This window comes from Mustela lutreola, chromosome 11 (assembly GCF_030435805.1).
Source record: "Mustela lutreola isolate mMusLut2 chromosome 11, mMusLut2.pri, whole genome shotgun sequence".
NCBI classification, from domain to species: Eukaryota; Metazoa; Chordata; class Mammalia; order Carnivora; family Mustelidae; genus Mustela; species Mustela lutreola.
This window is the reverse complement of record NC_081300.1, coordinates 2,369,670-2,385,684: the sequence shown is the minus strand read 5'-3', so window position 1 is coordinate 2,385,684 and position 16,015 is coordinate 2,369,670. Positions and strand designations below refer to the sequence as shown.

Below are 16,015 nucleotides of genomic sequence, written 5' to 3'. Positions count from 1 at the left end.
CCATCATTTGTGCTTGGTTAAAGGGCTGTCCCGTCTCCAGATGGAGGTTAGCCAAGAGGCCCTTGCAGGAACGCCTTTCCGGCTGTGTCTGGAGCTCCCTCCCGGGTGTTTCTGGGGCTCCACGGTGGTCTGTGTGGTAGTGGAAGCCTGGATAAGGCCACCACATCCTGGGAGACTTTGAAAGGAAGAGTCACTAGGTCCACCGTCAAAGAATATTAACCTTCAGCTCCAAAACACTGACTTTCAGGCACTCCTGTAACCCAGGTATCTCTGCCTGGTGTTACGGACAAAACCAAACCCCAGATTGGTAGAAGAAGCATTCGGCAGGTGTTTGGTGTTACCCCTCTGGGTGCCCAAGCACATGGATGCCTAAGCACTTAGGACAAAGACTTGTCTTCTTTGATGTTAGCACAGATGATTACGTAGCTGAGGAGTTGAGCTGCTGTAGTATGATGTGCTAGTGTCGGCGTGGGGGCCGCTCGCCAGTTCTCCGTCCAGCTTGTGCTTTCCTGCATCTTACGGAGGAAATGATGAGCTTCACGTGCGTTTGAGCTGGGGAGCTCGTGGTGCCTAGATGTTCAGGGCCCTGTGCTCACTGCTCGCTGTACTAGGTGCCCAAGAGCCGCACGTGCTGGGAGGGGTAGAGTTTGGACAGGACCTGGTCCAATGGCACACGAAGAAGACCTTTTCTCTGTCCGAAATTCAGGCCTTCTTAAGTCCGTGCACCCGCTGAGGTGGTGTCGGAGTGCCCCCACAGGCCTTGTTCATGGACTTGACAGCCAGGAGAAGAACTTCCGGCAAGTGCGCCGGCTGGTTTTGGCTGGGCCGCCTGTTAGACGGAGTGTTCCACTGGCCGCTGCTCGTCACGGCGTATGCTGAGGGACACATGGCACAGTTACTCTAGGAGACGAGTGTGTGACTTGAGGTGACAGCGTCAATACTGTGGGTCTGGCGTGTTGCAGAGCTGGTGGTCTCCTCCTACAGAGCGGATGGACTGTGGTCCCATCTGCAGGCAGGGGGGAGCACCCCTGTTCCATCCCTTCTTTGGAAGGGCTAGGAATCCCTAAAATACCATACCGACTTACATTGCAAATAAGCACAAAACGTAAAAGCATACAAAGTAGTGAAAGTATAGAAAGTAGTAGCAGTGCAGAGACGTTCCCATGCAAGGCACCCTTCCTGCCCTGTGGGGGGCCGTGCGGAAGCCCAGGGGGAAGGGCCTCACACTGCTGCCTCCAGGGGACACCGTGTATGTTTTCATACCTGGTATCTCTACTACATTTCTCCCCTTCCTCAGTAAAAGTAGCTGAGAGGTGACTGTTTCTGATACTAGAAAATGAAGACGAAAGCTTTTGTTAGAATTAAGAATGGCGTTCTAGGTGGGCAGATTTGTAAGGTTCTGGAGTCGGGCGAGTGGTGGAGTGTGTTTGCGTCTGACCCTGGTGCCATAGAGCGGGGTCCGACCGGTCATGCCCCTCCCGAGCAGCATGTTTGTCAGGTAATTGTGGGAGCTGCTTTGTTTAGGTTCTTTGACTCATTCACTGAATTCACTGTTTATTTTTCTCTTTGAAATATGAATTGTCAACCTTGATGGAAACGTCCTGGTGCACTTGCTGTATGCAGAGGACATACTGATGCGGACATGGTTTCGCAGAAAGTAGGAACAGCCACGTACATGCCTCCTGGTCTGTGTTTTGTCACCCAGGAGATCGTGGCTCAGATGAGGGGTCTGTGGCCCCAGACCGTGAGGGACAGCAGGTCGCAGGACTCTGTCCCGGTCTGCGCTCCACCTTTGTTCATGATACTGAAATCGGTCCATGGAGGCCCTGTCTTACTTTGCTCAGTTCTTTTTCACTTTAACTCATTGCAGGATGAGTTTTAATTCTAATTCTGACCTGGGACTGTTTTACTTTGAGACATGCGGTGTCTTTTTAATTTTCTTTTTACATCTGAAGTCTCCTGGCGTGTGTTGTCCTCCGCTCTCCCTCGGCTGCTTTCGTGCCCCTCCCGTCCGTGAAAGCACTCAGAGTCGAGGGAACTTAATTTTTCTTCGAAATTGTTAATAGCGTTTCATTTCCACTGGTTTGCCACTGCGGCTCCAAAATGAAATGCTTTTCTGGAATGTTGTGTAATGATGGGCAGCTGGCCTAGCAGTTCTTCGTGGACGTGGGTTTTGACAGCACCTAACCGTGCGGATTGTCGTTGATGTTTTGAAGATACGAGCTCGCCCAGCAGCTCCAGCAGCACCAGCAAGCCGCCTCGCTGGACGACGGCGCCGGGGACCAGCCGAGCGTGCACGTCTCGACGCACATGCAGGTGGGGATGGAGAGCGAGCAGCTGCGGGAGGCGGCCGGCCCCGCCCACCCCGAGGCCATGCTGGACCTGGAGCCGCAGCAGGTGGTGCGCACGGAGGACGCGGGCCTGGGTCAGCCGCTGACGCACCAGCCCCTGGAAGCTGATGAAGGCAAATATCTCTCCAGCCCTAGCTCTAGAACAGTCCGCACGGCCGTGCAGCCGATCATGCGCAGGCCGGTCTGTCTGGGTGTCTCTCGTCTCTGACTGTCTGAGTCCCCGTTGCTTGTGTGTCCACCTGAGAGGGAGTTTGCTGGCATGGGGAGGTACAGACCCAGGACCTCCTGCACGTCCTGTGTCGAGAATAGCTTCCGTCCCAGCCAGCCTCCGTCCGTCTGTAACCGCGCCGTGCGGGGCTGCGCGCCAGTGTGCCCGGCCCGCAGCCCTCCAGCCGCTGCTGTCCTCGTCGGCGGAATCTGGCTGCAGAGGTGCCCGTCCCACTGTACACAGTGAGCGTGGGGACGCAGCCGAGGCGCCTCCACGCAGGCCGCCTGTGGCCCCGGGCAGGCCTGCTCACAGACCGTGGGCCGGCCGGCTCAGTCTGCTGGTACGGAAGGCCCACGTGTGCGTAGGCCTGAGCGAGGTCGGGTGCTTTCTGTCCGCTGCGCTGCCTGGAGCAGTGCTCACCCCAGATCCTGCTGCGTAGTCCTTGGGTGTCCGCGGACTCAGGGCATCTCCCTGGAGAGCTTGTCTGAGTTTGAGACAAAACCGTGAAGTGGGGTGTTCTGGAAGTGCAAACATCATGCCTCCCCTCTACCCTGTGTGTGAACTGTGTGTGCATACAGTAGATGCACTGTACATGCTACTTACCTATGTATAAGGTTACATATTTATACAAACATGCAAATACATAGTGTAGATGTAAATGTGTAAGTGCTTATATGTTTATGAACATATAACTTATAGAATAGAGTTAATAATTTATAAATATACACACACACATATATATTGGACTACATATCTATGTCTGCCCTACTCTGCACCGAGTGAGGAGGCTAAGTCTCAGAAACGCGCGAGGGCCCCCATGCCGGCAGACTGAGTGGGTGGCCGGAAGTTCTTGGACGTGTGCGAACCCCCTTCCGTCCCTGTTTCTGTCTCAGACAGGTTTGTGGCTCCGCCGCCCGCCCTCCCGGCACACATGGACCAGTTCGAAGAGCCAGCCCCTCCGCAGCAGTCCTTCGAGCCGGCCGGCCTGTCGCAGGGTCAGTGGTGGGTCCCACACGGGCGTCTCGGGGCCGTCCCCAGGTCGGGGGCCTTCTACGGCAGGCCCCTCTGCAGTGTTTGGTCTCCAGCCCCATAACCTTCCGCATGGGCTGCGTGTGTGTGTGTGCGCGTGGGCTGTGTGGGGTCTGCTCAGGGTGTCTGGAAAGCCCCACTGATGACGATTCTGCACGTAGTTTGTGGCCGAGAACCGGTGACCGGGTGGAGGTCGGGACGGTGGGGTTGCCATGTGGACGGCTCGTCTGTGAGCCTGTGGCCAGCCGGGGTGAGTGCTGGGCACGGGCTCCTGCCTGTGAGCAGGTGTTCTTGGAGCCTGCTGGCGAGGGCTAACCCCCCGCAAGAAGTAGCAGTCTTTATTTGTAAAAGCAGCTTTTTTGGCGTTTTTTGGCTTGACTATAGTATTTCTTGCCGAGCTGTGTTTTTTCTGATTTCTTCCAGGCTTTACCATGACGGACACGTACGGCCAGCAGCCCCCGCTTGCCCCCGTCCAGCAGCTCCAGGACTCCAGCACGCTGGAATCACAGGCTCTCTCCACCAGCTTCCACCAGCAGAACCTACTGCAGGTCCCCAGCTCAGACGCCATGAATGTCGTGAGTGTCCACGGAAGGGGTGTGTGGCAGCGGTGGGCTCATTCTGTTCTCGCCTGCTCTGTCCTACGCAGGCCTGGCACACCTCGGAGGGCGGGCTTACTTCTCGTGGCCACATGACGGCGTCCGCTGGGAGGCTGAGATGCTCACGTACACGTCTTTTCCCGTCAGACATTACGTTTTACTTAGAGATTTCAGTCCTATGAGGAGGGATTTTACCTTCAGGTTAAAAGTCAGGAAAGTCAGGAAAGGGCTGTGTAATCACGTGTGGAGGGTATCATGTGGCTTTAGTGACACGACCTGAGTGTTTGTAGTGGTGGAATCTGAAATGTGGAGCCTTACACCTTAGAACGGAAATAGGAGGGATGATGGAATACGAAAAATGAATATTTAAACACGTCATTTAAAATTTCTACTCAGTGTAGTTGGAGACATTTAAGTTTTCATTTTGGTTTTGATTTTCGCATTTTGGGAGAGTTTTCACGAGTAGGGAAATGGTGGGTGCATCGGTTGTTTTCTTTCTTTACGAGCCGCCGTTGGGAAAGAGCAGGGCCAGTGCTGGAGCTTCTCCAAGGGATAGGCCCGACCCTCCGTGAACTTTCCAGAGCACTTCTCTTAGCGTAGAAACCACACAGTTCCGGTGCTGAAGGCGGGTGGAGTCTCAGCAGTGGGCAGCGTGCCGTTTCGTGGTGGCTGCCCTGCGCCCCAGAGCCCCCTGAGGCTGGCTGCCCACCCAGTGCTCGGAGTGGAGCGGGGTCCTCTGCTTTGCTCACGGATGTCAGGGGAGCAGACGTCGCACATGTGTGGGCTCTTCACCACTCAGTCCTGGGCATGTTGTGCGCACCCTGAAGGTCAGCTTCCCCCTGCCCACTGAACATCCGTGTCCTCTCCTGCTGTGGTCGCCGGCTCGCCCACCTGCGTCGGGAAGGTGTGGTACTGGCGGGCCCTTGCTCCCAGGGGAGACAACATGCTTTTTCTCCCCGTGGTTGTGTGACAAGCGACGCAGTAGGGCTGTGTTCACTCTCAGTAAGAGGAGAGCGGCTGAGGGGTCACTTACTCAGATCTATAAAAAATACGGAGAGTTCCGGTTCGTGCTTGGCTAAAGTTTGCATTCAAGCAAATTAACGGAAAGTAAACAAGTATTTAATGACATTGCTATGAGTGACTTTTACTGTCTAGTCAGATGCTTACAGGGAGCTGCTTGGAGTTTCTCCTTTGAACCTGCACTTGTAAATGGCTTATTCTTAGCTGTTTGTTGTTCTGCCTCTATCTGTAGACATTTAGGTCGTCTGCTTTCTACTTCTGCTAAATTTTAGACCACGCGACTGATCCAGGAGCCGTCCCAGGAGGAGCTGGAGCTGCGGACTCAGCGTCCCCGATTCCTGGAGGACGGGGAGGACCAGAGCCGGCGCTCCTACAGGTAGCCGTTCCCACGGACAGCTTGACGCCGCAGCGCGCCGCTAGCCTGGCTGTGCCCGGTGCGTGCGCTCCCTTCCGGGCCTGTGGGATCGGCCTCTCCCAGAAACTGAACGGGGCCCCCGTTACCCCCATTTCATTGTGAGGAAAGGATCGGAGACAAAAGAGCTTCCCTTGCTAAGATTTCTGCGGCCAGTGAGGGACGGGACGAGGCTGGGAGTCTGCGGCCTGGACGTGGAGTGGCTGTGTCGTGGCTTCCCACTGCCACTTCTCAGAAGTCACGGACACTCCCTGTGTGCCTGTCCCGGGGCGTGTGGAGCGCGCTGCACTCGGCGTCCGGCTCCTGCCCCTGCGCGCTCCAGGGCGTGCATGCCACAGCGAATAAGATCCCCTTAGTCTTACAAAACCGAACTCCGCTGTATGCGTCCTGTGAGAAACAAGATGAGTACTTTCTTGCGATAGTCCTGGCTTTGTAATAGTTTAATAATTTTATTATTTGCTTAAAATAGTTTTGAAAATCTAGTAATTTTTTCCAAAGCCATTTAACAAAAAGTACTTTACAGTTACCCCTAAAAAATGGTGAGCTCTCCTACATCAAATAAGCGGTCCTAACTGATGCTTTTTAAACTGGCTAACTTCGCTCATGCCATTAAGTGTCTGGTGTCCAAGAGGCGGGCTGACTGCGCAGGACTTGGGCCTTGTGTGAGATCTCCAGCATGTTGAACTGCTGTTCTGGTACCACAGCTTTTCTGCCTTTGGAAGTGTATTTTCCTGAGATCGTCATGAACTTGCAAGTACAAAACTGTGTCAGCGCAGGGGATTCTAATTTGGGGGGAATCCGTGGAGTCTGAGGGAGATACGCACAGATGGGCTCTGGGGTGTCTGAGACCGCCCTCACGTTTTATTCCCACGTTCGTCCGCCCAGTGAGCACGTACTTGCTAGTGCTCAGTTGGGACGCAGTTTTGGCATTTTCAAGTGGGATGGATCTAACGTTTTCTCATGATTCCTTTGTGACACCCTGTCTGGGTGTCGGTGGACTTTCAGGCTTGCCTCCTTCATGCGTTTATTTAGTAATTGTTAAGAACCCGCGATATGCCAACCACTAGGGCTCTGTTAGTGAGCGAAACAGAGGGAAACCCTCGGTCCTCGGGAGTCTGCGTTCTAGTGGGAAGACGTGAGCGAAACGAGTAAGTGCGGTGCACGGCAGACGGGGGCCTGCTGGGGGCCGTGGGGCCAGAGAGAGCAGGAGACGTGCCTGGCGCTGTGTGGCAGTTGACCAAGGCAGGCGCTGCCGTCCTGGGGAGTAGCCAGAGGGCAGGACCCTCCGTCTGGGCCTTTCTAACAGGTGTCGCTGTGAGAGGAGGTGACCCGAGCAGCTGGAAGGAAGGATTTGCTGCCCTAGAAAGGAGGAGACTCTTGGGGGAGCAGGCTCTGGCGCTAAGGCCGACCAGACTTGGTTTTGTATCGTCAGGGTTGGTATTGCAGAGACGGTGTCATCTTGGCTCCTCCGCCAGGCTGGGATTAACGGGAAAAGTCCAGCCGGAACTGTGCGCTCGGAGCTATCCGTGGACAGGCTTCCGCTTACGGCCGTGGGCGTGCGTGTTCATCAGAAAGGGAGGGTGCTCCGAGGTCGCACCGGGGCCACTTAGTGGCAGGTGAGGTGGGGGTGGACCAGCCTTGAGGGAGGGTTGCGTGTGCGTTGTTTGAGGAGACGGTGTGTCACTTTCGTAGGATTGTCAAAGAGATCAGGGGTTCCCCCCAAGACATTAAGAAACTGGAGCCACAGCCTATAATTTCATTCTGCTTCTACCATTTGCCTCACCATGTGACACAAGTAGAGAATAGCGAAGCTCCCTGAGCTTCCTGGGCACTGGGCACCGATGGGCTCTGTTGTGGACCCTGCCCTTGGTGGCTGGGGTGTCCCCTTGTCTCCCTGGGCATCTCTGCCCTGCGACGGAGCAGCTGACGGCCATGCGTCCTCCCGACGCGGCGCCTCCAGGGGAGAGCATGTCCTCCGTGTTGCATTCTGTGACCTGGGTTGTCCTTGGACACTTTGGGACAAGAGCTGTGTGGTCGGCAGAGCGGACAGGGGGCGACCATGAGGAGAGAGGGGAAGCAGCATTTCAGAGGCAGAGAAGGACCCCATCTCCGTGGGAAGAGCCTGGTCCTGCAGTGGGAGCCTGGCTGGGGCCAGGTGGGGACAGTCTTGCTTCGGACTGTCCTCCAAGGGTGGCCGTCTCCACGGGACTGCCGTCCGAGTCCCGGCGCTGCTGGTTGGTTTGAGCTCAGAGACAGCCTCAGAGGGTCTTTGTCAGCAAACATCACACAGCTGAGTTTGACGCGCTCTGTTCTGCAGACAGGGGATTTTCTGCTGCTGCCGTGTGGACCAGAACAGGTCCCAGCTCCGTCCGTGGCATTCTCTCTCTCAGCTCAGCCCGTGAGTGCTGTCGACTGCTCTTCTGGTTCCGGGGGTGCCCTCACGAGACCAAGCGTGTGTCACGGAGTGAGATTTTGAAATGTATTTCCCATTTGTCAGTTTCCGGTTCGGCGTGGACGTTAGCGGGCGCGGGCTGCCCTGTGCAGATAGCGGGCCCCAGAGACGGCAGTTTGGGACGCGACTAACGTCCTCCTACAGCTTCAAACTGGGAAATGGAACAGATTTCTGAATCTTGTTTTTAGTTTTTAATAATATGTGAATAAGAAATTTGAAGTACTTTATAATTATTTCATCCTTGGAGTAATGTTAAAATATTTTTTAACTTAGGGTAAGAGGACACTGTACATTTACATGCTCTTCAACACTAGCTAGGAACTCTGCTCTGTCAAGGGTTTGATAAACCTGAAGAGCAGATGAATTGGCATTTCCACGTGTCTGGACTCAGGAGTGATTCTGACCCCGAGGCAGTGGGTTTCACAGTGTGTCGTACGACTTAAAGAAGAAAGTGTGTACTAAAGCTTTTTCCTGTTAGTTTCTGATTAGTCAGATAGTAATGCCTCCTGGTATTGCTGTAGGATTTACTGATAATGCAATAATAGAGTAGGGTTCAGGCTTCAGGTGCCCTGAGCAGAACTTGATCTAACAAATCATTATTGCTGTCATGTCATTTCGTAAATGCTGGAGAGCACACCTTGCCTCTGCGACGCTCACGCCCGGTGGTCCGGTGATCCTGGCGGAACCGTTCCTGCCGCGTCTCCGATGTGCCGCCTGTGCCCGTGCTGCGGACTGACGCGTGTGCTCTCCGTGCTGTTTCTAGGTGTGAGTACTGCAGCAAAGGCTTCAAGAAGTCGAGCCACCTGAAGCAGCACGTGCGGTCCCACACTGGGGAGAAGCCCTACAAGTGCAAGCTCTGTGGGCGCGGTTTCGTCTCCTCCGGGGTCCTCAAGTCGCACGAGAAGACACACACAGGTCACTGTCTGCCTCGCGCCGGGGCGTTTGCGCTTTGCTGTGTGGCGGTGGTGGGCTGCGGCTGTCACCCCCGCCTCATTCTAGCCCGTGCCGGCCCCAGCCAGAAGCAGGTCTGGACCGGGGAGCGCTCACTCCCCGTGTCCCCTCCAGGTCCCGCCCTGGGCACCGGGGGGGGGGGGGGGGGGGGCTGCTGCCGTCTCCGGAAGCACATGTTTCCGCGACATTCCGTCCATGTGCAAGCGTGCGGATGCAGCTTCCTTGACGGAGCGCATGTCTAGGGCTCCTTGCACTGGAGGCAGCACGCCGCCCCTTGGTGGAGCAGGGCGGTGTTCCATGGTGTGGATGGACCCCGGACCCCTTCCCTAACTCCTCGTCCGCTGTGGGGCATTGGAGTGGGTCCCGTCTCTGGGCGCACGGGGGTCCTCCTGCTGTGAACACGTGTGTGCGGCTTGCCGGACGTGTTCCCATTTCTTTCTTTGCTACTGGCATGGCTTGGTCCCGGGGTGGCTGTTCAAACCTTTGAGTTGATCAGACTCTTTTCCTAAGTGGCTGCCATGTTGTACGTGTCCACCAGCAGAGGGCGGGGCGCCCGCGTACACTCTGGTCAGCTCGTGGCTTTGTTGGTCCCGTCTACCGCGACCGTCCTTGGGAGAGAGGGCCGGTGTCCGCTCCTGGGGTTCACGGGCCTTTCTCTAGTGGCCGAGGACACGGGCCTCCTTCATGTGCGTGTGGAGAGCAGCTCCTCTAATCCTGTGTCATTTCTAAATAAGATTGTTTGAAATCTTATCGTTGAGTTTTTAAAGAGTTTTTAATATATTCTTTATCAGAAATATGATTTGCAGTTAAATAATGTTTTAATATGTTACATTTATCTGTTTAATAAATTCAGAGTGTTTATTCCCTGTATTAATGTATGTAAGACCAATGTCTGTGTAAGGCTGTATTTGAAAATCAAAACATACCACAGAACAAGGACAGGCTCTGTAGGGTTGGTCACAGCTGGTGGTCACAGGCCCTAGGAGGCAGGTCCAGCGAGGGCCGGTTGGAAGGCCCTACTAGGAAGTGCCTGCTCCCCATAGCAGAGAGGAGCCTGTGCGACTTGGACAGGGAGCCGTGGCCGGTCAGCGAGGTGCTTAGACAGTCAGGGTGTCCTCTGTGTCTTCAGTCCAGAGCAGAGACGGCCTTCCCGGAGGGCTGGATTGGGAAGTGCAGCCGCACACCGGTGTTGGGGGGCAGTTCCCATGTCAGCGGCCGTGGGAATGGTGAGTGGATTTGAGAAAACTTTCTAGGGCGTAATGCACGACTTGTCACCTGCTGGACTGTCAGAGACGGGCAGAGAGGGGCAGAGAGAACTTGGGATCTGTTTAGAGCAGCGGCTTTAATGCCACGAGCACGTTAGTCATAAGACACACTGCGTCCACTTCCCAGAATAAGCCCCGGGCTGACACGTGGTCTTTGGTTTTGTGGCTCCTCGGACGTGTCCTCGCTTGCTTCCGACCTACGATGCTCCGGCAACGAGATGCGGTTACTGACCGTGTTTCCGTCGTCACAGGCGTCAAGGCGTTCAGCTGCAGCGTGTGCAACGCGTCGTTCACCACCAACGGCAGCCTCACCCGGCACATGGCTACGCACATGAGCATGAAGCCCTACAAGTGCCCGTTCTGCGAGCAGGCCTTCCGCACCGCGGCGCACTGGAAGAAGCACATGAAGAGGCACCAGGCCGTGCCGTCCGCGGTGGCGGCCGCAGGGGAGGCGGACGGAGCAGGTATGGTTTGATACTCCGACACGTTGTGGCAAGTCGTGGGGAAAACTAGCTGCTTTCCCGACCGTGACCGCAGGCCGTGCTCTTGGGGAAGGGTCCAGCGGGGACGGAGCAGGGACCCGTCTCACCGGTCACCACACCCGGCCGGCCACAGCCGTGCAGATGCACCTGGAGGTCGACACAGTAATTTGTTGACAGGCAGGGACGCGGGCTTCCCGGCTGCCCGTGCTGGTGGCGGTCCCTCCGCTTTCCCTCCGCTGGCGTGGGCGTGGGCGTGGGCTCCAGGGGCCCCTGGGGAGCCCATCGTGCTCCGTTACGTCCTTCCCACTGGGTGGACATGGGCCTTCTGTCTGGCCTGTCCCAGAGCCGGCGAGGCCAGCCGTTAGGGAAGGCTGTGCCCCTGCACCGGCCGGGGGGTGCGTGGCAGTATCTCGGCCGGCTGGGTCAGACGCGCGGGGAGCGCCCCCTCCCGCTGGGAAGGGCAGTCCTCCCTTCGACAGAGGCGACCTTCCTTGAGCACATCCCACGGGTGAGATGCCAGGATTAGGAACGTGCGGTTGTCTGTGTGGACCGTGCGACATTTGAGTCCTGGCCCCACTGGGGGCCTGTCTCGCCGGGGTTCTGTCCCCAGCGTGAGGCCTGACTGTGTGCACGCAGTTGGTGCGTGATGTGCATGGACTGAGTGGGAGGCAAGCGTGTGAGCGTCGGGCTGGTGCCCTCGCAGCTGTCGGAAGGCTGGCGGCTTGCTGGCTTCTGGCCTGGGCTGTTCACCCCCGTGTGCTCGGTGCTCGCCCCGGCCTCAAGGTCACGGCTGTCTCCTGGGGTGCTTGGCGATGTGATAGCCCTGTAGCTCGTTCTTACATTGTGGGGAAAATGTCTTTAAAACGTGCCTGACCTGCCTGCAGATGGGGACAGCTCGGGCTTCCCTGCAGAGCGGCGGCTCTCGTGCCCTCCCCGTAGGTGTGTCTGGCCTCTCGGGCTGTGTCAGGACGGAGCGCCGCCTCCTCAGCCTCATCCTTCCTCGTGAACCCTTTAGTTCCCCTTTTGTCCCGTGGGGCGTGAAGTGCCGGGAGGAGACGGTAGCTGCCCTCGCAGCGCTCAGAACGTGAGACGCAGCGGCCGTCCCGGAGCCCCGTGGTGCCGCGCGCCTTCACGAGATGCCGCAGACTCCGGCACCAGGGCCGCGTCCTTCCCGTGGGCCGAGGGCCCCTCACGTCGCAGCTCTGCCCGCAGGTCGGCTGGGGGCTCTCGCGGCCTTGCCCTGGGCTGCGCAGGTGGGAGCCCCCGTAGTCTGTTGCGGTGTTTTCCCCTCTGGGGTCACCGAGGAAGAGCCGCCGCGGCCCTGGCGTCATAGGCTTGACCTCCGTCTCGTGTGTGAGGGCGGTGAGCCCGTGTGGCCCGACGCCGTGGGTTCTGTCCCTGCGCATTGTCCTCCATTTTCCTGCCCTGTGCCCTCCCTCGGCCCCAGTGCATGGACTGGGTTCTCGGACTTTCTCCCCACATTTCGTTATCTGTGTCAGAGGGGCCACGTGCCCCAGGGCCCGCAGTCTTCGCAGATGTTATTCTGTCCTCCGCGTCCACTCGCCCTCCCCGCCGACCCCTCTCTCTCCTTCTCTCCCTGACCTCCTCGCCTTCTCCCTTGATCCAAACAGAAACATCCCGGCAGCTCTCGTCCCTAGTGTGGGGCCGGCCACCGTCCGTTGGCTGCTCAGTGCATCTGTTGAGGTTTTCTTGCCGTCTGTGCCGCTCTGCCCTCCCGCGCCCCGCCGGCTTCTTTTCCTTCTGTTGGATTTAATAGCACCTTCTCCTTGTTCCTAATCGGTGTAAATGCATCCTTACGTCCCACTGAGAGGATACCTAAATGTCTGTATTTTAAGGGTTTTCTTGATAACTCATTAATTAGGTTTTTTTTGTGAATTTTCTGCTTCCATCTTCTGTCTCAGGCTGTTGGTTTCCTTTATGTGATCATTCAGTTTTTGCCCATAGTGGTCAGCGAGTGTCTGTGTTTATTTGCTGGGGACCGGTGATCTCGGGGCTCTCTGCTGGGCCGCTCCTCCACCTGGCACTGTCGTGACAAGGTGACCAAGGTGTACCGCTCCCTTCTGGGGACCCAGCTTGGTGTCCCCGTGGACTAGTGGTGGGAAGGAGACTCTTCCATCCCGAGTAGAGTGTCACTGAGTAACCCACTTTAAACCCTACAGACCTGTTTGGTTGCATTTTACTTGTTTTGTGAAAACTTCATTTTTCATTAGGATCAGATCCTTGTCCTGTATTTGGTGTAGATGTGTGTCTGGAGGAGGAAGAGGAGAACTCTGACAGAAGTGCCTCTCGCAAGGCTCGTCCCGAGGTCATCACGTTCACGGAGGAGGAGACGGCGCAGTTGGCGAAGATCCGGCCGCAGGAAAGCGCCACCGTCTCGGAGCAGGTCCTGGTGCAGTCGGCAGCCGAGAAGGACCGCATCAGCGAGATGAAGGACCGGCAGGCCGAGCTGGAGGCCGAGCCCAAGTTCGCCAACTGCTGCTCCTACTGCCCCAAGAGCTTCAAGAAGCCCAGCGACCTGGTGAGGTGAGGTGGCCGCGCAGTTCTCGCCGTCCGCAGACGGCGTCCGTGGGCGCCTCCGTCACCTCTGCGAGGCTGGGGAGGTCCATGTCTGAAGCGGGTGCCTCCTGGAGGCCGGCGTTGATCCGGGGGCTTCTGTTCAGGCTCCTCGGGCACGTGGGGGAGAACGCGGTGCTCTGTGCGTGGCTCGTGGGCGCGTCGCAACGGCCCTGGTGTCAGCAGTGCCCCTTTCTCCGCGGGTTTGGTTACTTTCCCGAGGTCACCACAGTCCTGAGGGGGCCGTCCTCCTCCTGATCTTTGTCACAGGGTCGTGGTAGCCTAACCCACGTCGGTGCGGGAAGGTGAGGGGCAGCCTGCTGCGTACGCCGACAGGGAGAGCGCGCATTCGCGGGACGTCTTTCACGCGGTGCTGTTCCGCTCGTTCTACTCAATCAGCAGCATCGCAATCAAACTGTTACTGTGCTTACTTTAGAAGTCCAGCCTTTAAGTACCCGCGTGTGCAGGACAGAGCGCACGTGGGGTTGGTACGTCCGCACTCAGGCAGCCCCTGGGGGTCTCAGATCTTGTGGATGGAGTGGGCTACTGTAGGGAAAGAGAAAGAAAATGAATTCTTTATTGAGGACAGCGCGGTGCTAAGCTGCATAGGCTTGCAGACCCCATCAGGGACCCACTGTCCCCAAGTGCTGGTCCACGTGGGGAGCGAGGGCACAGGCACACTCCGGGTGGACAGTGACGGTGTCATGAGGTAGCCTGAGATTAGGGCCAGTCAGCCCGAGAGCAGCAACTAGCGTGAGGTCAAGTCCAGCAGGCCGGTGAGGAGCCGGAGCCCAGGACGCTGAGCTGTGGGGAGGCACAGCCTGGGGTGAAGAGATGCGACGCCGTGCGTCGTCCTGCAGCACCACACGGGCTCTGGGGGTTTGCTCTAGGAGGGAGCCGATGGGTGGAGGTGTAGGGCAGTCCAGCGCCCCGCTGGGTGGGTGGGTGATGGAGCAGGCTGCTCTCAGGACCCTCCACGCGGGGGCGGCGCAGGGGGACAGGGGCTGGTGGCAGAGTGGCTCCTGGGTTGGCCGCGCTTGTCCAGTGAGCATAGAAGGTGACGGCTAGCCTGCCCTCTGCTTCCCACGTGGGGTGGGAGGTGCTCCAGTGAGGGCGACGGAGAGGCAGGTGAGGGGGGATTAGCGTGAGCCCACAGGGAGCTGGCAGCGTCCCTTCCGGGCTCCCCCAGACGTGAGGAGTGCCGTCGAGCCTGGGGAGTTAGACAGCAGAGCGTGCAGCGAGGAGCGCGCCGGGTGCCTTTGGGAAGGAGGTGGAGTGCGGCCTGGTGGGAGGGACGCCAGAGGGAGCGCACAGGGCAGCGGGTGGGAGCCGGCTTCCATGAGGGGCTGGTGGGAATCCCAGATGAGACTGTCCCGAGGCCCAGGGCCGCCTGTGTGGAGACGGTGGGGACAAAGCTGTGGGGACCCACGCACCATGTTGGACCCCTGCCAGGAGAGGGGCCTGTGGGCAGAGCCCAGGGTAGCCCGCTGGGACATAGGGTCAAGGTGAGAAACCGCTCTGTCGTCACACATACGAATGTGTCTGCGTCACGACACGGAGTGCAGGACGGCCTCACGGCTGACTGAGCCTCTCGTTCTGTCCTGCCTCTGAAAGTTGTGGGGGGCTCAGCCTGGCCCGTTAGCTGCCGGGTGGAGAGCAGAGCAGAGCAGAACAGAGCAGAAGCAGGGCACGGGAGGCCGTCAGGTGAGAGACAGCCCTTCCTGCTCCTCACACACAGCCCGGCAGCCGTTTCCTAGGCGTGGTTTGGGAAATGTCCGCATGTTACGTCAACATTAAGTTCTGTGATTTTATTTTACTAATTTTTACCTATCATTGGGTCTTAGACGTCTTGGTCGGTACCTGCACTCCCATTACTTTCCTGTTAATGGTGATGTAGTGTCGTGTTTTGGGGAATTCCAAAATTTATCCCATAACACCCTAGTATGAGCATTTAGCTCCTCCACATTCGATCACTACGTGAGCATTGCACAAGTACTGTGCGAGCACTGCATGAGCACTGCGTGAGTACTGAGTGAGCACTATACAAGCACCACGCGACTGCTGTGCAAGACTACAGTAGTACCGCTCGAGTACCGCATGAGCACCGCAGAGTCCTGTGCGAGCAGCACACGAGTATCATGGAGCACCGCACGAGTACTCTGCGTACCGCAGAGTACTACGTGGGCATTGCACAAACACTGCCTGTTCACTGTAGCGTACTATACCAGCACGACAGGCTACTCTGAGCACCACCTGAGCACCACAGAGTCCTGTACGAGCACCATACGAGCACTCGTCCAAGTACTGCGTCAACACTCCGTGAGCACCGCAGGGTACTCTATGAGCACTGCACGAGCAGCACAGAGCACTATACGGGAGCTGCAGAGTCCTATACAAGCACTGCATGAACCCCGCGTGAGCACCGCAGGGCTCCATATGAGCACCGCCTGAGTACCACAGAGCACTCTATGAGTACTGCCGAGTACTGTGTAGTACTGTATGAGCACCGCATGAGCGCCAGAGGGTACTATACAAGCACTGCCAAGCACCGCACGGGCCGCGTACGAGTACTGCAGTGTCCTGTATAAGTACCGCACGGCACCACAGGGTACGATATGAGCACTGCACGAGCACCGCGTGGGCACCACAGAGCCCCGTGCCAGCGCCGCACCTGC

At 57.5% G+C, this 16,015-nt stretch overlaps 1 protein-coding gene across 3 annotated transcripts in view; it reads left to right on the top strand.

Moving 5' to 3' along the window:
- ZNF236 (zinc finger protein 236) overlaps positions 1-16,015 on the top strand; it is a 102,788-nt gene that overhangs the window by 57,843 nt on the left and 28,930 nt on the right. For all 3 annotated transcript variants that reach the window (XM_059140627.1, XM_059140629.1, XM_059140628.1), the window contains exons 14-20: positions 2,217-2,464; positions 3,453-3,554; positions 4,012-4,163; positions 5,477-5,580; positions 8,832-8,983; positions 10,536-10,748; positions 13,028-13,310. In XM_059140627.1, coding sequence (XP_058996610.1) covers positions 2,217-2,464; positions 3,453-3,554; positions 4,012-4,163; positions 5,477-5,580; positions 8,832-8,983; positions 10,536-10,748; positions 13,028-13,310 — 1,254 coding nt within the window. The remainder of the gene's footprint in view (positions 1-2,216; positions 2,465-3,452; positions 3,555-4,011; positions 4,164-5,476; positions 5,581-8,831; positions 8,984-10,535; positions 10,749-13,027; positions 13,311-16,015) is intronic.